Source organism: Larus michahellis, chromosome 2 (assembly GCF_964199755.1).
Source record: "Larus michahellis chromosome 2, bLarMic1.1, whole genome shotgun sequence".
NCBI classification, from domain to species: Eukaryota; Metazoa; Chordata; class Aves; order Charadriiformes; family Laridae; genus Larus; species Larus michahellis.
The window spans coordinates 44,450,440-44,473,355 of record NC_133897.1 but is presented as its reverse complement, the minus strand read 5'-3'; the positions used below and the strand labels follow the sequence as shown (position 1 = coordinate 44,473,355).

Here is a 22,916-nt window from a genome sequence, read left to right as displayed (position 1 = left end):
TGCCTGGAAATGTATTTGACTATATGTGCTTAACATACACTGGAATTAAGATGTTAAACTCTGAAGTACAGAGAAATATGTTGCTATTTAGATAATAATGCTTGGTAGCTTGCAAGATCTGGGCTGAACAGCTTAAGAAGAGCTATATAGCAACATGATAGTGTGTTAAGAAAAATCTGTCAACCTAATGGTATTTTTCATTCTCTTTTTTCCTTTTTTTTTTTAATTTCACAGTTGTTCAATGGAAACCTTGTATGCCCACATGCAACTGAACTATATGTTTTTACACTTTATAATTAGCTTTTTAATCCATACCCTGTTCTAGTACTTTCTATACAAATAGGGTGATGATAAATTAGTTTTTCTCTCTTCAGAAATTAAAGTATGTTTTTTCAGAAAAGATAACTGATACCATGAACTGTTGTCCACTTAAATATTCAACATTCAAAAAAAAAAGATTACTATGGTGTCCTGGTTCCGGCGGGGATAGGGTTAATTTTTCCTGGTATTCCATGCCATGTGAGCCATGCCCACCCTGAGCTGCCGGGGGAGGGGGCAGGAAGTAGCCGCTTGGAGCGGGCTGGGGCGTCCCGGATCCAGTTGGGGAGCGGCGGGGAACGGCGGTTCCGTAATCGTGTTTGTATATTCCTTTATCCATGTTATCGCTGTTGTTTGCTTGTTCCCTTTGCTGTTCTGTTAAACTGCCTTTGTCTCAACCCAAGAGTCTTGCCTTTTCTTCTGATTCGTCCTGTATTGGGAAGGCCCGAGTGAGCGGCACGTGGTTCTTTGTTGCCGTCTGAGGCTAAACCACGACAGTCCTTTTTGGCGCCCAACGTGGGGCTCGAAGGGTTGGGATAACGACAGAATTCAACTACAGCTTGAAAAAACGAATGTGTTGTATGCGTTTATTGTATTAGGCAAATAGTTGCTGGTCACCATGTTGCTTTGTTTGTTCTCATGGCTGTGTTATGTGAATTCCTATATGGCTTATGTACTCCTTCCGATGATTTTTGTTACTTCTGGGAGAGGGATGAGGATTATCATTTTGTTGTCCTGTGCAATATTGGCTTATGAGATGATAACATCACTTGTTAGACAGTTTGGGGCTTTTATGTGGTGTTGCTGTCCTGTCCGTACCTTGGGCATCGTCTCTCAGAATTTATTAATAATTACACCCAGTCTGTGGGGGAAACGGGGGGGGACACTTTCCCCAGCTCTTTTGCCTCCCTTTTCTCCTTCAGGTCAGGTATGGCAGCTTTTGAGAATTTTGAATATCCTTGGGATACTCAAACCAGCCTGGTCCTATTGTTATGTCTGCTGAATGTGTTCCAGGTCCTGTTTAAGGTTAAACAGCTATTTAAGACTACCACCCAGAGATCTGCTCCGAGGCTGGATAGTCAGGGGTGGCACGGCATGTGGGAGAACATGGGCAGGTACCTAGAGAACTTCTCACCTCCAATGGTCTGGGAATTCACCCCTGAACAATTACAGGACCCTGATAAAGTGGTAGAATATTTGAAGGGAAAATGCTGTGGCTATTCTAGAGAGGCACAACTCACCACACTGTGCTGGGCCCTGGCCAGTATCTACCAGGCACTGCTCAGAATTATGCAGCACCCTCAGGGGGAAGAGATGGAGACCAGACCAGCAGCCACTGCGGCTACTGCAACCCCTGTGGCAGCCACTGCGGCTACTGCAACCCCTGTGGCAGCCACTGCGGCTACTGCAACCCCTGTGGCAGCCACTGCCGCTGAACCAGGGAAACAACCTGTGCCAGTATCAGTTGCCCCCATACAGAAGAAGTACACGAAGAAATCAGTTCACTTAGTAAGAGATGATGATGAACCAGGGTCATCACAAGAGCAGGAGGAAGATGCAGAACCAGAGATAATTACTCGATCCCTATCCTTGAGTGAGCTGCGGGATATGCGAAAAGATTTTAGCCGACTTTCAGGCGAGCACATTGTCACCTGGCTGCTCCGGTGCTGGGATAACGGAGCCAGTAGCTTGGAATTAGAGGGTAGGGAGGCCAGGCAGCTGGGATCCCTGTCTAGGGAAGGTGGTATTGACAAGGCAATTGGGAAGAAGACCCAAGCCCTCAGCCTCTGGAAACGACTCCTGTTAGGCGTGAGGGAGAGGTACCCCTTCAGTGAGGATGTTGTATGTCAGCCAAGCAAGTGGACTACCATGGAAAGAGGTATCCAGTACCTGAGAGAATTAGCCATGCGGGAGATGATTTATTATGACTTTGACAATGCAGACTTACCCACAGACCCTGATGAGGTGCAATGCACAAGGCCCATGTGGCGGAAGTTTGTGCGGAGCGCACCATCGTCATATGCCAACTCACTGGCAGTAATGGAATGGAAAGGTGAAGAGGGACCAACGGTGGATGAGGTGGCTGGCCGGCTCCGGCGATATGAAGAAAGTCTCTCTTCCCCCCTTGTCTCAGCTGTGGAGAAACTGTCGCGGAAGGTCCAGCAACTTGAAGAGAATATGTCCTACTCCCCACCTGCACGGGCCAGTGTCTCGGCTATTAGAAGCAGGCATTTCCCCACTCAAGAGAGAGAGTACAGAGGGTACACACCACGAGGCACCCTGTGGTTCTACCTGCGGGACCACGGAGAGGACATGAGGAAGTGGGATGGACGACCTACTTCGATCCTGCGGACACGGGTACAGGAGTTGCAAGGAAGGACAACCACAAAAGGGGATCCCTCCAGGAAAAGTGCCGCCCCAGTTTCCAGTGGGCCGTTCCCAGACAGAGCAGAAGGCCTGATCTTGCTTCTGATCCTCTTGAAGGAACTCCCAAGTCATTTATGCAAGAAATGAGTAATGGATACTATGACCAGTATTAGAGGGGCCCTGCCTCCGGCCAGGTGGAGGAAAGGAACAACGGGGTTTATTGGACGGTGTGGATTCGATGGCCTGGCACATCAGACCCACAGGAGTATAAGGCTCTAGTGGACACGGGTGCACAGTGTACTTCGATACCATCAAGCTATAGAGGGGCAGAACCCATTTGTATTTCTGGGGTGACAGGGGGATCCCAAGAGTTGACTGTACTGGAGGCGGAAGTGAGCCTAACTGGGAATGAGTGGCAAAAGCATCCCATTGTGACTGGCCCAGAGGCTCCATGCATCCTTGGTATAGATTACCTCAGGAGAGGGTATTTTAAGGACCCAAAAGGGTACCGCTGGGCCTTTGGCAGAGCTGCCTTGGAGACGGAGGAAGTTAAACAGTTGTCTACCTTGCCTGGTCTCTCAGAGGACCCTTCTGTTGTGGGGTTGTTGAGGGTCGAAGAACAGCAGGTGCCGATTGCTACCACAACGGTGCATCAGCGGCAATATCGCACTAACCGAGACTCTCCGATTCCCATCCATAAGCTGATTCGTCAACTAGAGGTTCAAGGAGTGATCAGCAAGACTCGCTCACCCTTTAACAGTCCCATATGGCCGGTGCGAAAATCTAATGGAGAGTGGAGGCTAACTGTAGACTACCGTGGCCTGAATGAAGTCACGCCACCACTGAGCGCTGCCGTGCCGGACATGCTAGAACTCCAATACGAACTGGAGTCCAAGGCAGCCAAGTGGTATGCCACGATTGATATAGCGAATGCATTCTTCTCAATCCCTTTGGCAGCAGAGTGCTGGCCACAGTTTGCTTTCATTTGGAGGGGCGTCCAATACACCTGGAATCGACTGCCCCAGGGGTGGAAACACAGCCCCACCGTTTGCCATGGACTGATCCAGACTGCACTGGAACAGGGTGAAGCTCCAGAACATCTGCAGTACATTGATGACATCATTGTATGGGGAAACACAGCAGAAGAAGTTTTTGAGAAAGGGAGTAAAATAGTCCGAATCCTTCTGAAAGCTGGTTTTGCCATAAAACGAAGTAAGGTCAAGGGACCTGCGCAGGAGATCATAGAATCATAGAATTGTTGAGGTTGGAAGGGACCTTTAAGATCATCGAGTCCAACCTTTAGCCTACCCTGACAAGAGCCACTTCTAAACCGTGTCCCTCAGTGCCCCATCTACCCTTTTTTTAAACACCTCCAGAGATGGTGAATCCACCACCTCCCTGGGCAGTCTATTCCAATGTTTAATAACCCTTTCAGTGAAAAAATGTCTCCTAATATCTAATCTAAACCTCCCCTGATGTAACTTGAACCCGTTTCCCCTCGTCCTATCACTTGTCATCCAGTTTTTAGGAATAAAATGGCAAGATGGACGCCGTCAGATTCCAATGGATGTGATCAACAAAATAGCAGCTATGTCTCCACCAACTAGTAAAAAGGAAATACAAGCTTTCTTAGGCATTGTGGGGTTTTGGAGAATGCATATCCCAGATTACAGTCAAACTGTAAGCCCTCTGTATCAAGTAACCCAGAAGAAGAATGACTTTAAATGGGGTCCTGAGCAACGACAAGCTTTTGAACAAACCAAACAGGAAATAGTCCATGCAGTGGCCCTGGGGCCAGTCCGGGCGGGACAAGATGTTAAAAATGTACTCTACACTGCAGCGGGGGGAGAACGGCCCTACCTGGCGCCTCTGGCAGAAAGCACCAGGAGAGACTCGAGGTCGACCCCTAGGGTTTTGGAGTCGGGGATACAGAGGATCCGAAGCCCGCTACGCTCCAACAGAAAAAGAGATATTGGCAGCATATGAAGGGGTTCGAGCTGCTTCGGAAGTAGTTGGCACAGAAGCACAGCTCCTCTTAGCACCTCAACTGCCGGTGCTGGGCTGGATGTTCAAAGAAAGGGTCCCCACCACACATCATGCAACTGATGCTACATGGAGTAAGTGGATTGCACTGATCACGCAGCGAACTCGAATGGGAAACCCCAGTCACTCAGGAATTCTGGAAGTGATCATGGACTGGCCAGAAGGCAAGGATTTCGGAATGTCACCAGAGGAGGAGGTGACGCGTGCAGAAGAGTCCCCACCATATAATAAACTGCCAGAAAATGAGAAGAAATATGCCCTGTTCACTGATGGGTCCTGCCGGATTGTGGGAAAGCATTGAAAGTGGAAGGCTGCTGTGTGGAGTCCTACACGACAAGTTGCAGAAGCCAGTGAGGCACAGGGTGAATCGAGCCAGTTTGCAGAGGTGAAAGCCATTCAGTTGGCTTTGGACATTGCTGAGCGAGAAAAATGGCCAGTACTTTATCTCTACACTGACTCATGGATGGTGGCAAATGCTCTGTGGAGGTGGTTACAGCAGTGGAAGCAGGGCAACTGGCAGCGCAGAGGCAAACCCATCTGGGCTGCTGACCTATGGCAAGATATTGCTGCCCGGATAGAGAATCTGGCTGTGAAAGTACGCCATGTAGATGCCCACGTACCGAAGAATCGGGCCATGGAGGAACATCAGAACAACCAGCAGGTGGATCGGGCTGCTAGGATTGAAGTGGTTCAGGTGGATCTGGACTGGCAACATAAGGGTGAACTATTGATAGCTCAGTGGGCCCATGACTCTTCAGGCCATCAAGGGAGAGATGCGACATATAGATGGGCTCGTCACCGAGGGGTGGACTTGACCATGGACACTATTGCACGGGTCATCCATGAATGTGAGACATGCGCTGCAATCAAGCAAGCCAAGCGTTTGAAGCCTCTTTGGTATGGAGGGCGATGGCTGAAATATAAATATGGGGAGGCCTGGCAGATTGATTATATCACACTGCCACAAACTCCCCCAAAGCAAGTACCATGTGCTCACAATGGTGGAAGCAACCACCAGATGGCTGGAAACATACCCTGTGCCCCATGCCACTGCCCGGAGCACTATCCTGGGCCTTGAAAAGCAAGTCCTGTGGCGACATGGTACCCCAGAGAGAATTGAGTCGGACAACGGGAGTCATTTCCGAAACAGCCTCATAGACACCTGGGCCAAAGAGCATGGTATCGAGTGGGTATATCACATCCCCTATCACGCACCAGCCTCTGGGAAGACAGAACGATACAATGGACTGTTAAAAACTACACTGAGAGCAATGGGTGGTGGGACTTTCAAACACTGGGATACTCATTTAGCAAAAGCTACCTGGCTAGTTAACACCAGGGGATCTAACAATCGGGCTGGCCCTGCCCAATCAAAACTTCCACGTACTGTAGAAGGGGATAAAGTCCCCGTAGTGCACATGAAGAATATGCTAGGGAAGACAGTCTGGGTTAGTCCTGCCTCAGGCAAAGGCAAACCCATCCGTGGGATTGCTTTTGCCCAAGGACCTGGGTGCACTTGGTGGGTGACGTGGAAGGATGGGGAAGTCCAACATGTACCTCATGGGGATCTGATTTTGGGTGAGAATAGCCAATGAATCAAATTGTGTGCTGTTAATTGCTAAGTAACACTGTCACTGTATGTCCTCATTGCTATAATTGCTATCAGTTGTACTACAAGTAAGGCACAGGGGTGATGAGATAAGAACTGACCTCAGCAGCTGGCGCCCAGCAACTTCCTCAAGATCTACATCTTCAGCCCACGGACTGTGAGCATGAGCCACACCGGGTGCACCAGTCACAAGCTCCGAAAAATACAGCATGCAACAGACCAGCACCACCCAGCATCTCACCTGCCCTGAGAGACTGTTCTAACAGATGGAGCCCAAAGCTGTGGATTAAAAGAACTCAACGGACACTTTGGAGGGATGGCCCATAAACTAAGGGCATTATATCTGCATGAATATATATGTGTATATATATATATATGACAGGGGAAAGTGGTGGCAATTCACTGGAACCTGCTGGGCATGGCATAGATGGTATGGAATAAGGGGTGGATAATGTCCTGGTTCCGGCGGGGATAGGGTTAATTTTTCCTGGTATTCCATGCCATGTGAGCCACGCCCACCCTGAGCTGCCGGGGGAGGGGGCAGGAAGTAGCCGCTTGGAGCAGGCTGGGGCGTCCCGGGTGCCGTCGGGGAGCGGCGGGGAGCGGCAGTTCCGTAATCGTGTTTGTATATGCCTCTGTCCGTGTTATTGTTGTTGTTTGCTTGTTCCCTTTGCTGTTCTGTTAAACTGCCTTTGTCTCAACCCAAGAGTCTTGCCTTTTCTTCTGATTCGTCCTGTATTGGGAAGGCCCGAGCGAGCGGCACGTGGTTCTTTGTTGCCGTCTGAGGCTAAACCACGACATATGGGAATAAATCCTGACATTAATTATAATATTACTGTCTTGAAGCTAGTTTGAGATGTACACCACCAAGTTTTACAATATTGGCCATTGTTTGGGACTAGTCTTTTTCTTTTTCCTTTTTTTTAATTGCTCTGCATATATGATCCCAGCTGTAGTTTTTTAAAGGAAACAGACTACAAATTAAATATATGGATAAAAATAAATGTGATAATTAACCTATTAATGCTGTTCACAAAAATAGTGGACATATTTGATAGCCCAAATCCTTATATGCTTTTCTTCTGGATTTCATAATGGCACTATTTCAAATCAATGCTAATTTATGTAATAAAACCTCTGTTCTGTAACTTAATGACATACAAACACATGTATCTAGGGAGTATTAATTATCAGAAAGAGGTGTTAACTTGGAAACGGTATTTTTAGACCTTAAAAGGAAGATGCTGCTTTTGGTAAGAAGGATTCTGAATACATAGCACTGTACTACTTTGCCCCATAAAAAAAGCAGAGTTTATATCTAACCTAAACTTCTGGTGAAAATCTTAATAATGACAGTATGCTGAAAGCTTCAAAAAGTTATTTTAAGGTCTATGAACATGATTAATGGACATCTTGTGGTTTGGTTTGGTTTTTGGTTTGTTTTTTTTTAATGAGATTCTTGTCCAAATAACAATTGCCTACCCACAGCAGACTGTGAGGTCCTGTTTCCATTTGGCCTTTAAGTATTTAAGGAGTACACAATATTGCAATATTCTTCCATATATAGGTCCGTTTGGCATGCTAATAGACTTCCCTTGCTCCAGCTGACTTTGTGGAACAGTTGCAAAAGGCCCTTTGGGACTCAGCCAGACAGCTCTCGTAACATAAAAGCAAACTGCTTGTTTTTTTGGCCGGAAAGGAAACTCCTGTTAGTTTTAAATTAGTCTTGAACAGTACAGCTGCTCTTCCTTGTAGATCTACATTGGACTTGTTGAATCAGCTTGTTTTTAATCCCTAAAACAGAGGTTCCGAACTGTGATTTAGATTTATTCTTGCTTTCCTTTGAACTTGGCCAAGGGAAAAAACCTGTGTTTTTGTCAGATGAGGTTACGTTACATGTGGTGGCCTAGTCACCCCAGTACAGCAACAGACCGCGTCCCGCCCTTCACCTCTGCCTTGGCGCTTCTCTCTGCTTGTTGCCAAAAAAAAAAAAAAAGGGATTATGGAAGTAAAATGTTACTTGGTAGCTTGCTAGCCCTTCAGCTATGCCCAGGTGTAAATTTCTCAAGAAGCTGGAAATAGTTTGAAGAATGTAAAATGCAAAAAATATAAAGCCATTCTGTTCAGAATCACAGAATGGTAGGGGTTGGAAGGCACCTTTGGAGATCATATAGTCCAAAGCCCCTGCCAGAGCAGGGTCTCCTAGAGCAGGTTGCACAGGAACGCATCCAGGGGGATTTTGAATATCTCTAGAGAAGGAGACTCCACAACCTCTCTGGGCAGCCTGTTCCAGTGCTCTGCCACCCTCAAAGTAAAGAAGTTCCTCCTCATGCTTAGATGGAACTTCCCATGCTTAAGTTTGTGCCCATTACCCCTAGTCCTGTTACTGGGCACCACTGAAAAGAGCCTGGTCCCATCCTCTTGACACCCGCCTTTCAGATACTGATAATCACTGATGAGGTCCCCTCTCAGTCTCTTCTCCAACCTAAACAGACCCAGGACTCTCAGCTTTTCCTCATAAGAGAGATACTGCAGTCCCCTGATCACCTCTGTAGCCCTCTGCTGAACTCTCTCCAGTAGTTCTGTCCTTCTTGAACCAGGGATCCCAGAACTAGACACAGTACTCCAGATGCAGCCTCACCAGGGCAGAGTAGAGAGGGAGGATGACCTCCTTCGTCCCTGCTGGCCATGTACTTTTTAATGCACCCCAGGAGACCATTGCCTGCCTTGGCCACAAGGGGACATTGCTGGCTCATCGTCAACTTGTCCACCAGGACTCTCAGGTCCCTCTCTGCAGAGCTGCTTTCCAGCAAGTCAACCCCTAATCTGTACTGGTGCACGCGGTTGTTCCTCACTAGGTGCAGGACCCTACACTTGCCCTTGTTGAACTTCATTAGGTTCCTCTTCACCCCAAAGGCAGCACAGCCTTCTGGTGTGTCAGCTGCTCCTCACAGTTTTGCATCAGGTGTGCTTGGAGCGAGCTGTGCACTCCCTCTGCTGGGAGTGCAGTCACCTGCTGTTTGACTATGGGCAGCTCCCCGGTAAAAGGCACTGATCTTTATTACAGCCGTGGCTTCGCCTCCCGGGCAGGAAGCTGGGGGAGGCCGCTCGGTGCTGGCGGCCGCCACCACACCCGCCGGGTGCAGCTAGGCCTCGGCCTGCAGCATGGCGGGGGAGATGCGCTTCCCGGCGTGCTCCGCGGAGAGCCCGCCCGCTGTGCATGCCGGATTTGTAGTCCCGGGCGGGCGGCGGGGCCGCCTCTCTCCTTCCGGGAGCAGCGAGCACCCGTTGGAGGCGGGGAGAAGGACCGGCGGACCGAGGCCTGCGTCACGTGAGGCGTTTGTTGACTTCCTCTGAACGGCGGCTGCGGCGCCCCGGGAATTCCCCGCGGTGGTGGAGGTGATGGGAGCCCGAGGGGGCCCGAGTGGAGACTGTGACGGCCGGCGCTGCCTTACCGCCGAGGTGACCGCCCGTTGCTGACCCGCCCGGCCCGAGCAAGGCCCGGAGAGGTTGGTCCTGGTGCGGGGGAAGGAGCCGGTGGGGGCTGCCGGTGGCTTCGTCGCCCGTGGGCGGTCCCGGCCCCGCGGCCTGGCCCTGGCCCTGGCCCTGGCCCTGGCCGGGGGTGCTGGGGAGCTTCCTGCCCCGTTGCGTGGTGGAATGGGAGCGGTGGAAACAGAACTGGGTAGAGCGGCGTCCCCGTTGATGGGCGGTGAGAGCAGAGTTTGAAGGCACTGCTAACGAGTCGGCAGTGGGTCTCAGGAAGGCAATAAAATAGCCAAAAAGCTGCACCTAATTAAACTGAAAAACTGTGTGAGTTCTTAGAAGGAGCATTTTGTGCCTTAGTATGGGGGAATCTGGAAAAGGGAATGAGCAAATTAGGATTACTGGCACAAGATGTGAAACAGAAACACGATTAAATACTGGAACAGACTGGAATACAAGTGTTGGAGGCCGTGTTGGTTTGGAAGAAGGGAGCACGGGTGAGTGTTGAGGCAGGTTTATATGCTAGTGATGATTTCAGCTTTTAAGAAATTACAGCTTTAACCCCTGGTGTTTCACCTGGTAGGGAAATCACCCTGATCTCCTTAAACAAATCTGCCTCCCGGCAACTTAAAAGTGAGAATGGGTTGGGCTGTAAACTGTTCAAGTGGGTGGTTTTAGGAGCTTTTGCATTTCTTCAGGAATCCCTTAATTCCCCTGCTGTCTTACAGTACGGTCTTGCAGTAAAATCAGCATACTGGAAGCCAGCTCTGGAAAAAGCAGAGTGAGGGGAGAATTATTGTCATAACAGTCAATCTGCGCTGGGCTCAAAAGGTCAGGTGCATTTCTGAAACAGCATTTTGTGAGAAGTGTTATTGTGGACTACGGGAAACATTTAATTTCCTGGTTATCGGCGTGTGATCAAATGCTACTACTGCTAATAATACTGGTTATCTGTTAGCACATGAATCCTGGAATTTTTACTGTGGAAACCAAAGCAAATCTAAGATTACTACTATGTTTTGTTCTTTGAATAATTGGTATTTTATTGTGGCAGGTTAACTCTAGCTGGGTACCAGGTGCCCACCAAAGCTGCTGTGTCACTTCTCTTCAGCTGGACAGGGGAGAGGAAATATGACAAAAGGCTCGTGGGTCAAGATAATGACAGGGAGATCACTCAGCAATTACCATCACAGGCAAAACAGACTCAACTTGGGTGAAAAATTAATTTAATTTATTACCAATCAGATCAGAGTAGAGTAATGAGAAATGAAATCCAAATCTTAAAACACCTTTCCCCCCACCTCTCCCTTCTTCCCAGGCTCAAATTTATTCCTGATTTCTCTACCTCCTCCCCCGAGCAGCACAGGGGGATGGGGAATGGGCGTTGCAACCAGTTTATCACATGTTGTCTCTGCCGCTCCTGCCTTCTCACTCTCTTCCTGGCTCCAGCGTGGGGTCCCTCCCACCGGAGGCAGTCCTGTACAAACTCCAACATGAGTCCTTCCCAGAGCCTGCAGTGCTTCACAAAATGCTCCGGACTGGGTCCCTTCCACGGGATGCAGTCCTTCAGGAGCAGACTGCTCCACCGTGGGTCCCTCATGAGGTCACAAGTTCTGCCAGCAAACCTGCTCCAACCTGGCTTCCTCTCTCCACGATTCCACAGGTCCTGCCAGGAGCCTGCTTCAGCCTGGACCCATGGGGTCACAGCCTCCTTTGGGCATCCAGCTGCTCTGGGGTGGTGTCCTCCACAGGCTGCAGGTGGATCTGTGCACCACTGTTGGCCTCCATGGGTTGTAGGGGGACAGCCTGTCTCATCATGGTCGTCACCATGGGCTGCAGGGGAATCTCTGGCACTTGGAGCACCTCCTCCCCCTTCTTCTTCACTGACGTTGGTGTCTGCAGAGTTGTTTCTCTCATATATTCTGACTCCTCTCACCTGGCTGCAGTTGCACAGTTTTTTTTGTGGGTTTTCTCCCTGCCTTAAATATATTACCCCAGAGGCACTACCACCATCAATTATGGGCTCAGCCTTGGCTAGCAGCAGGCCTGATTTGGAGCCGGCTGGTATTAGCTCTGTCAGACATGGGGGAAGCTTCTAGCAGCTTCTCACAGAAGCCACCCCTCCAGCTTCCTCACTACCAAGCCCTTGTCACATTAACCCAATACGTTTATAAAAAAACTTGTGATAAAAGTGTTTATCAGATGATTGCACTATACCTTAAGTAGGAGATTATTTCACAAATTCTAAGCACAATTTTTGAGCTAACAACTCGGTGAGTGATGTCAGAAGGCAGAAAAACACTGGTTGAGTGAACTCTAGATCAGATTATATGACAGTTTTGGCCACTTCCTCTCCTCTCAAAAAACTAACATTTTTTTTCTAAAATTACATATTTTTCAGTCCATATGTGCTATAGTTTAGAAAAGGATAAAGTGACCATTGCCAGAATGCTAGCTAGGTTATGTTTTACAATAAGAATAAAATAGTAAAAAGCTCTTTAAAAGAGGAAAGAGGATGAAGCGACATATTTGTTCAGCAAAAATGGCTAATAAATTAGAGATAATTTTAAGATTGCCTAAATATCAGCAAATTGTTCTGATTCGGTTTTCAGTATGTCTTTATTTTCTGTATGGCACTTAAAAAATGGAGAAAGTATGAAAATCACCAGGTCAAATACATGAACAGACTGTATTTATTATACTCAGGGTGGGGAAATAGAGTAACTTCATGTCACAATGCTGGAAAAACTGTACATGAAGTTCCAAATCTGGTAACATTTGTTCTTATATCAATAGAAGCATTGAATTGAGGATTGTGCATTATGACTGGAAAATGTTAAATGAGGGATGTCTGCTTAGGAAAGTGAAAACTACCCTGGAAAAAGTGCAGACCTCTTACTGCACTGAGTAGTGCAGTAAGTAGTGCATTGATATCTGATTTTTTTAGCTTTTGAAGAAAATAAGCAAAAAGGTGGAAGTAAACGTAACCAAATGCAGTGTGGATTTACCTTTTGTTATTTGTTTTCATTCTTTCACAGTTTTCTAAACAGAGGAAGTCTAGATAGAGAGTCCATATTCAATAAAACTGTTACAGTGGTTATGAGATACAGTTTGTTAAAAGGCGGTTATAGGATTCATGCAAGAGTTAGGCTAGTAACAAGTCAATGGTCAGTTTTACTGAGGGGAACTTTTAGAGGCTCCATACGTATGTGATTTGTAGACAATTAACTTTGCAATCAATCTTACATTTTGTTATATGTTTATACTATAATTACATCAATTAACTATTTTTACATGATTCTGTAATATTTTTATGTGAATTTCTTAGTGTATAAAATTGTAGACATTACTAAAATTTGACAATGCATTTGTGGAGCAGAAATGAAGCTTGAGAACTGAAGTGAAACATAAGTAACTGGAAAAAAGTCATCCACTTACAAGCTGCTGACAGGAACTTGTGTTGAAATGACCAGGGTTGTCTGAAATAATGAGATGTAAACCTCAATAGAGAGTCACAGAATTGTAGAACAGTCCAGATTGGAAAGGACCTGGAAAGATCATCTGGTCCCACCTTTTGTGGAAAAGGGAGCCTAGATGACATTATCTAGCACTCTGTCCAGATAGGTCTTGAAAACCTCCAGATGTTATGTTAGTGAATTGCAGGATGACTAAGGGCCATCAGTGTGACTCAGTTTAACTTGCATTTTAGTAGCTGCAACAGGTGAGGTGTTTCCAGTTGAATTAAAAGTTGATGCAATTATACAAGGCTTTCATAATACCTTATCACTGAACTTGTAAACTTATTGAACATTAATTAATCTGACAGTTGAATTGAGTGGGAGGAAACTTATGAACTGGGAGGTAGGATCTACTTTTTTTTTTTTTTTACAAGAGAAGATTAAAAAAAACAACAAACTCTCTTAGCTTTCATAAATAGTTGGTCTTTATAAACATTTTGAAACAGGAAGGAATGAACACCAAAAAAGTGTCTGTTAAAATAATATTCAGTGTTAGCATGAGAACATATGGGTTTTTCAGTAACCTTTGAATATACTTATATTTGGTGCTAGGGAGTTTTAACAGCCAGAAGCCATCTTGTTCCTACTTGTGTTTCTTTGGCAGTATTGCTTCTAATTAGCTTCAAGATTAAATTTAATAGTTTAAGAAACAGGATTATATGATGCTGAGAGGACAATATTTAATTGACTCCAACTTTTTTTTTTTACCCCCTTCCTCTCCTTTTCTGGTGGTTGTCAGGGAAAGTGGTTGTTGTGACAGCATCCACAGAAAGGCAAATTGAATACGTGATGATGAGGATGCATAAGGTTTGCAAATTATCAGTGAAGATATTGGAGTATGAAGCTGTTCAAAGAAAGTAAAATTTATCAAGCACCATTGTCATAAAATGGGCTCTTTAATACTTTTCTAGTTCTTGCGGGAGTAGATTATTTATTGTAAAAAGCTGGAAATTGAAAAAATTGACTGGTGTACCTAAGGAGCTTTTGTTTGGCTCCTCTAGCTTACCAAGGTGTTCCCCACAGATAAACAACAGTGATCTGGTTTGTGAGCTCAGAGGCAGTAACTTTTGGTTTCCTGGAGGCAGCAAAATGAAAGCGATTTGGAGGTCTGATTTAGCTGATGTGCTGACGTGTTTCTGAAAGAGCAGCAAGTGTGCTGAGGCTGCAGGGCTCTGCCCTTGTACACACAAACCCTTAGGGAGTGCTTTGGGGCTGCGGACTTTATCCATACGGAAGGATGATCAGTGGCAAAAGCTGGCAGCTACTGAGATGCGTGTGTGTGGATTTTTTGTTCTAAAAGTGGAGCAAGTATCTGTAAAAAGTGATGTCTCTCTGTAGAACAGACTGTTTACGAGTGGAATTGAAGAGACCTAAGATTTCTGAGGGAGAGATGCAAAGTGCTCAAAGAGACTGGAAGTTTTGCTTGTTTTAACATCATGTGTCATGTACTTCATATAGCGTGGAGTTTTTGATGCTGACTGCAGGAATTCTGTGGCTTTTGTTGCTGTGCGGGAGTGTCTTTTAAAAAAGAAAAGAAAGCAGTACAACTTTCCTGAAATTAAGGTGAGGGCTGCAACACGCTCATTCAGGACTCGTGTGGATCAAATGCATTTCTTGAACTTAATGTTTTATGTCTACCTGCATACATACACCCTTCTAGGCAAGGCAAGGTAAACCAGTACAAAAATTATACTCTTATCGTTAGCAGCTGCAGACTGTTCATACTACCATTATGAAGTCAGACCCCTCCAGTCTGGAAGGTGAACAAAGTAAAATGGTTCAGGCTTTCAGTAGCCTGAACAAAATCATGAAAATACCATCCTGAAATTATTTGTACTTCGCATTTGGAAATATTTTGAAAACTGTTCTCTTTTATTTCAAATTGAAAGATGGGGCAAAATGGGAATCTCCTTGGTACTGGAAAAAATTTAACGTAATCCTGCTTTTGCTATCTCTTCCTGATCGGGAATAAGATTAACATTTCAAACTACATAAATCTGTTTCTGCAGCGGTTGGTTTGCTGTTAGAGCCTCTGCATCCCTCATATGTAAAATGTGTTTTATATTTAACTATCTCCCATGGTGTTAATGACTAATATTTGTAAAGCTCTGAAGAGAAAAGCTGTATTTCTGCCAAGCATTAGTAAGAAATGGGAAAACTTTCTTATTCTCAAGATAGTTATATATAAAATTAAAGCTTTTCTATAACCTACATTAAGCATCAATGAACAACAGAAGTTTCTGGAAACCATTCATTTCTACAGTATGAAAAAGAAAACTTAACTGGTGTCATCTCTTCAAACTCGTATGCTTATAAACAGTGGACATAATTACTCCTGTTAGACCTTAATACTGTGTCCTGTCAACAGTGTATTCAGGTTGGTGGGGCTTTTTCTAAAACATCAATTATTTAATACAAACACTAGTACTATTAATTTAATGTATTTATTTTTGGAAGTAAAGATGAAAGTCCTTTTAAATAGGCTGTTCATGTGCAAATCATTGTAAAAAATATAAATGTAACGTGTTTCTTTGTCACAGGCAAAAGTATTAGGGAGACCTTGCTTGGGATGGGATGTGTGGTGAGGTGGGATTGTAAAGCTTGCTGTAAGTAGGCTAAGATGGACATCAGTTGTATCAATAGACACTAACTTGTCTGTATATTATTTCAAATATTTTAGTGGGAACTCTTTGACTTTAACTGGTTACTTTAGTACAGATTATCTCATGAATTGCAACTCTGGAGAGATCAAAATTCATTCGGATGCTTCAGAGTGACAGCTCTGGGACCTTTGCAGCAGTGCATACAAGTATAGCTTTGAACTGGAGAAGCCAAACAGAATAAAATGCTGGCAGAGGTTTGTGGTTGGACTCAGTAATTACTGCCGTCCTGCAAGCCCTTCTGGGACTGCCAGATTTGAGGAGTCATAACTTGTGGAACAATCTAATGCCTGTATTATGTTAGAAAGCACTTCTTTGATTGTTGCTTACAGTTCATATTTTTTAAGTGATGTAATATAATACTGGAGAAACTAAATTTTGACTCCTGTCCTTAAAGAGTAAAATTAAAGGCTACAGTTGTAGTCGGGGATTTCCTACAGATATAGCCCCATTTTGTAAGGTTTTGTCTTCTAAGGGTTTCTGTCTGCTGCTTTAATATCATGAGAGAGCTTCTTACAGAGAAGGTAGTATTTGTGAGCATGCTTTCTCTATTTTTTTTTTTTCTTCTTTTTTTCTGACAGCACAACAAAGGGCTGGGTGAACTGACATTTATAGAACTGCTGATCTTACACTGTTTAACGGCCGGGTTTTATTCCGGTATGAGCTTAAATCTTTTACTGGCCCTTTAATACGGGCTTAGCAGGTGCTACAGAAATAACTGCATTTTTTTTTTCTTTTGGAAATACTTCAGAAAGTTTTTTGCAGTGTGGAGATGAACTGTTTGGGCGGGGGTTTGGGTTTTTTCTTTTTGAAAAAAAATCTTTTTTCTTGATTTATTTAGATATATTTAGCAATGCGGCTCTAATTTTTCTAATGTCACTTTTTCCTCATGCTCATCTAATGTATACTGCAGTTAGTGGTATATTATATTATATTATAACTTACTTTTGAGTCATCATCCACCTAAACTGAAAGAGGGTAGATTTAGATTAGATGTTAAGAAGAAATTCTTTACTGTGAGGGTGGTGAGACACTGGAACAGGTTGCCCAGAGAACTTGTGGGTGCCCCATCCCTGGAGGTGTTCAAGGCCAGGCTGGATGGGGCTTTGAGCAGCCTGGTCTAGTGGGAGGTGTCCCTGCCCATGGCAGGGGGGTGGGAACGAGATGATCTTTAAGGTCCCTTCCAACCCAAACCATTCTATGATTCTGTCCAATACAGAAGTCATAGCACTTCTTTTTTTCTTAGGAAATGTCTATCATATAGTTCTGTAGACTGTGAGATTTGAAACCTTTTGAAATATGCAATAAAAGGAATAATCAGTAAGCACGGGCAACAGACTGATGTTTACTAATAGAGTTAACTGTTAAAATTATTTTCTATCAACTCACACCTGAGATTTGATAAATGCATATTTTCTTCATTTTTTTTTCCTCTTTTATAAATTTTTTATAATTTTTGCAGTTTGTTTAAAACTTAACTGTGTGGTTTTGTAGAATAACTATTGTGGGAGAAAATGGGAAGCTATTTAGAGTAAAATATGTAAAGAGTTTTCCTTTCAGATTGACTGACAATAGCATCATGAAATCTCTTAAAAATCATAGTGGCTTGTTTATTCTGCGAAGTGTTTTCATTGTCAAGAGTAGTGGTCCTTTCCAAAAGCGGCAATGTCCTTTAAGAGGTAGGGGAAAATCTCAAAATACCAACAGCTTTTTGGTTTTTGAGTGTGTACGCTATGGCTTTTTGAAATGATCTTATGCTAAACTTAGAGTAATATAAATATTTTATTATATTTCCTTCATGCGATGCTCTAAAATTCTGGGTAAATTGGTGTTCAGTGGCATTTAAATTTCAGTTTATGTAAATCTTTCCATTTATTTGAAAGTGAAGTCTGTCTGAAGTCTTGGGTTTTTTTCCATGTTGTTGGGCATGATGACAACGGTGATTTGAATCAGGTTTCTAGTAAAGCTGAAACAACTGCACTTTTTTATGCTCATAGTAGCGTAATACAGTGTGTGAATATTATTAATACTGTATGTTAATACAGATAATGAAAGATAAAAAGAAAGTACATACGATGTCAATTTCCCTTCTTGACAAACTGATGAGCTTCCAGTACAGAGAAGCCTGTTTCATGATAATTTTATTTATTTTAAATAATTTTTAATTATGGAAGCAAAAAGCTTAAAAATCGCACAGTTCCTTTTGAATATCCCACTTACTTCATTTAAGTCTGCGTAAGGTGTGTTGCCACTTTGCCCTCCAAAGTGTTACATCATCACATCTGTTCTTTAAAGGGATGAGCTGAGAGGAAGGGGTCTTATTTGGGCACCCGTCTCTCAGGAGAAGTAGACTTCTGTTTTGTCGGCAGTTTGTTTTCACTTAGTTACGCTAAGGTTAGTCAAAAATGTGTGTGTGACATCTTTCTGAAATAATTATCTTGTGCGTAGAAATTTAGAGTGATTGGTATTACAAGCTCCTTTGAATTATGTGGAATTAAATGCTTGTCTTCTAAATAGCATCCAGTGCTGGCTTAGATAGCAGCATGAGAAAATCAGAGTTGAATATTCCTGTAAACTAAATGAGATCTTTCAAGTAAAACAATGTTAGTGTAACTAGTCCTCTTAGTAGGTGTGGGTTAAGTGTGTACCTGAATTTATAAAATAGTATTTGTGTATGCTGAGTCTTATTTGGAAGGTCTTGCTCTTTTGGAAGCTTGTAAAGGCAGTAAGTTTTAGTTAGCAAAATACAGAATAAATATGGTTTTGTCTTCTGTTGTTGTCTCCTGTTTTCCCTTATTGCCATCTCCTGGTGGAACTGATGTGTGCAAGAAATGGGGAAGGTATGATGCTGAAGTTTAGGAGCTACAGGAAAGTGTGGGGATAAAGATGTATTTTTATGTAGAAGGTCACACAATCTGCTGCTTTCTTCAAGAGATAATGATAAGCTGTGACACTGTAATGACATTTGAGTCTAGTGTTCAGAGGAAAGGAGATGTGTTGCCTTGAGAAGGCAAGCTCTTGGAATATGATGAGGTGCGTGAGAAGACTTGCAGGGCCCTTGGTAAAACTGGGGAGGAAAAGCTGGTATGTTATGCTCATCTTAGAAGACAAAATGAGCAATTCCTTCAGTCGGTTGATGCAGTTTGAATGATGTAGTGCTTCTGGTCAAGGTCACCTTGTGCATGGAGTGATATTATTCTTACAACAAAAAGGAAGCAAACCTTTTTTGCAAGACTCTCTCTACTTAAGTATGAGGCAGAGCAACAGGCAAGGGAAGCTTAGGCTACCTGTTTTATTAGAATACATCAAATAGCATACAAGGCATCTGTTCGCCTCCTGAAGATAACCATTAAAAGGACTTCAGTTTTGGACAAGTTTCCTTGTCTTTTTTTCACTCTTGCTCCTCCATTGCTGTCTATTTAGTATGAACGAACTGTCACGGTTTTTTTATCATGTTGTCTAATGGGCTTGGAGCAAATTGAGACAAATGTGATACCAGCACCATTGTTCAGCTATAGCTGTACTACAGTTCTTCATAATGCTGCAGTCCACGTAGCTTTTCCATTGCTAGCATGGTGAGAGGAATTTGACCACACAGCTAAGCTCCAGGGCGGTTGATCCCTTTACCTCTTAGTATGGCTAAACAAATGGAAGTCTAATTTGGATTTAAATAGCAAATACACAGTAGAGGCAGCGATTGTGGCTGTGGGTTTTTCCCCCACTGATGCCTGTCTTTCCTGTGATGTTCTGCTGATCACGTCAGTTTTCTGTTGATATAGTTTTTTCCTGCAATACAGACTGTCTTCGTTATGCTCATTTCTTGCATTCCAGCATTTCTGTTAGTTCATTAGCTAATCATTAGGAACCTAAGGATTTGTTCAAGGGGAAAAAAATAAAAATCTACTTTTTGTCAAAGTAGCATTAGTAGGTTTTTTTAAGGGCAGGACAGAAATGTTATCAGATACTGTATAGCATTTTTTAGTATTGCATATAAATGCAAGGAATCTTGATCTTCGTAACTAAATAAGAATGAGCTGTGTCTTTTTTTCGTCGTTGGGTTTGGGGTTTTGGTAGGTTTTGTTTGTTTGTTTTTAAATTAACCCCCTGAACTTGTTCCTGGTAACTAGTAACGTTAAGGAAAATGCTGTTGGGGCTTTTCCCTTAAGGCCTGGAGTTCAAGGAGGTATATGGAGTTTTTTAAAGGTGCTGTTTTCTTCTTGTATGTTTTTCTGTGCCTAAATGTTATGTGTTGTAACAAAAACTCCAATCTAATGGTTACTTTGCATTTGTCATTCAGATGGAGTTGCCTAGTATTTTAGAGTGATTCTTTTCTTACAGTCAGGTTACTGTCGGTTTTCTCCATGCATATTGAGGCAGATCATGTTATTGAGTATGTTTTCATTCTCACCATATTTGCAGTCAAGAATTACTGTAATTGTTGTTCAGCAGGATGTTTTCTACTGTGACAAAGTAAAGAATAGGTACTCATGCAGCCTCTTTAAGGACTAATGCAAGTGTACCTTAAGATTCCATTTTAAAGATTGGGAAAAGTATAAATATTGGCATTCAAGAAGGAAGGAAATCTGGCACTTGTGCTTGGGAACCACAGTAGTTAGTTGATTTCTTGCAGCTATAATCTCTCTTACTGCTCAGTGCTGACTTGCAAAAACTCTAATACCATATTCCTTTGGAGTTCAAATGTTTGGTACCAGCCAAATTCTAGGATGGTGTTAAGCCTTAATAAAAATGAATTTGGGGGTTCCTAAAGCTGATGCATACTCAAAATATTTTAATCAAGTAATAGTGAAAGATGCTTCTTTTCTAAGCAGTGTATATTCACTGTATTTTTACAGTGAAATACAGAAATATCTGTATTGCAGATTTTTCTGCAAGATTAAGGTATTTCCTGATTACTCGGTCTTGTCATACTTTGACAGAAGTACCCTGCAGTATTATTTTGGAAGGTTTTCAGACTCGAGACTCTTGATGAATTTGTCTTTGAAAATTTTGCACTCATATCTGTCTTTTTAACAGCTGTCATGGAGGAGCTGGTAGAGGATGACATCTGTATTTTGAACCACGAAAAAGCAGACAACGGTCATAGGAGAGATGGAGAGATTCCGGTTTCGTCTTACAGTGGAGATGAGTCTGTTGCCTCACACTTCGCGCTTGTCACTGCATATGAAGACATCAAGAAACGGCTAAAGGAGACAGAGAAGGAGAACTCCCTCTTAAAAAAGAGAGTTAGAATTCTAGAAGAGAAGGTAAGACAAAAAGTCAATTTAGCAGCTTCTAGTAGCAGCTACTTTTTGTTCCTGTCTGGAGGGCGAAGCAGATGGTTAAGTATTTAACATATATACTTAAAGTCATTTCCAAGTTAAAAAGTTTTGGCAAATTTTTTTATTTGTTTAAGTGAAACACAGTAGTCTAGTTACGTCATACTGGGATTTTTGATTCTTACTGGGCACGTAAGTGATGCAATGCACTAGTGCCCTGCAAAGACACTAGCTCTGATTCAGAAAGATGTGTAGTTGCATTGGATCGTTACTGTGTTTCATCTGCCTCTTTATGGTGTTTATTAACTTGGGCACATGTCACTTAGTATTGTTGAAGAGCGAGGTGCCAAGTCTATAAACTGTCAGAATCCAGGGACTGTCTGCCAAAAGAATCTTCTGGGCTCAGCATACCGAAATGATAAGGAAATACAGGTGGTTAAGAATATCTGGCTAGGTCTAGCTAATAGCAGTATCAACCGTGAAGTACAAAGTTGCAGTGCTTAACGTAGAGGTGTTGGCTGGCTATTTTTTGATGCAGGAATTCTAAAATGTAAAGGAATCTAGGAATTTTTTTTTACATGCAGTTTCTCATGGCCTTAGTCTGGTGAAGTTCACTAAAGCTAAAAACTGACCATGGCACGCAGGCTTTTCTCCCCGAGTAAAGAATGCTGTCATTAAACGTATAGCTATCATGCAGTAGTGAGTGTCTTTGTACTGCAGAAGGTCTTGACAGTGATAGATTGCTTTCTTATTAATTTAAGATGGAAAGATAGATCTGAGAGTTAGAGCTCAGACATTTATTAGGACTTAGTCCTAAGTATGTGGTACTGACTCTTAATAAAAAAAAAAAAAAAAAAAAAAGGCTTACAAAGTATGTATTTTGTGGCATTGGAATGAAGAGCTTGAGTTGTACTCAGTACCATTTTGAAACACTTATTGAGGAATTCTTGGTTACTAGTTTGACAGGATTGACTTTCTGTCAAAATGCAAAACTTTCTCAGCACTTTCTTTATATAAGGTCCTGTGGGGGTGATGGAGGTAAGAATAGAGCTCTAGCCTGAGTATTCTCTGAACCATGCTGAGTGTAACATCTTTTAGGCGGTTACTCAAAATCACAATAAACAGGGCTTGATGACATTGACAATCTCTCTTAGTCATTTGTGTTTTGGGTTGTCCTAGTTCAGCTTAATTACCTTGAAGATGATACTTTAAAACTTTTAGTATGTGAATACTATGAAAACATTTCTATGAGAGGTGGGCATTGAGATGGCCTAGACCATTAAGTAACAGAACTGACTTCCAGTCTTTTTTAATGGCTAGTATACCTGTATGATAAAAAAAATACATGGGGAGTTACCCCTTTTGAGTCTTGTATTTCAAAGTGTATGGAAACTTCCAGAAAGTTTGGTAAGGCTTATGTTCTATCTGAATGGCTTTATTTGCAGGAGGAAAATGTAAAGGAAAACACTTACAATGAGTAGTACCACTTACTTTGAGGGTCAATACAAAAAGCAAAGGGAAGAAGCTTCCTGTCTTTATGGCTGGCTTTTCCATACTTTCTTTCAAGCAAACACCTAAAAGAGGAGATATTTAAGGCAGATACATAACTATCACCTCTTTTGATTTTTTTTGTAATTTTTTG

General features: G+C 43.2%; 1 protein-coding gene across 1 annotated transcript in view; it reads left to right on the top strand.

Moving 5' to 3' along the window:
* Positions 1-9,593: 9,593 nt before the first annotated feature.
* AZI2 (5-azacytidine induced 2) overlaps positions 9,594-22,916 on the top strand; it is a 29,569-nt gene continuing 16,246 nt past the window's right edge. The window contains exons 1-2 of the mRNA XM_074575082.1: positions 9,594-9,846; positions 21,033-21,262. Of these exons, the coding sequence (XP_074431183.1) occupies positions 21,038-21,262 (225 nt within the window). The 5' untranslated portion in view covers positions 9,594-9,846; positions 21,033-21,037. The remainder of the gene's footprint in view (positions 9,847-21,032; positions 21,263-22,916) is intronic.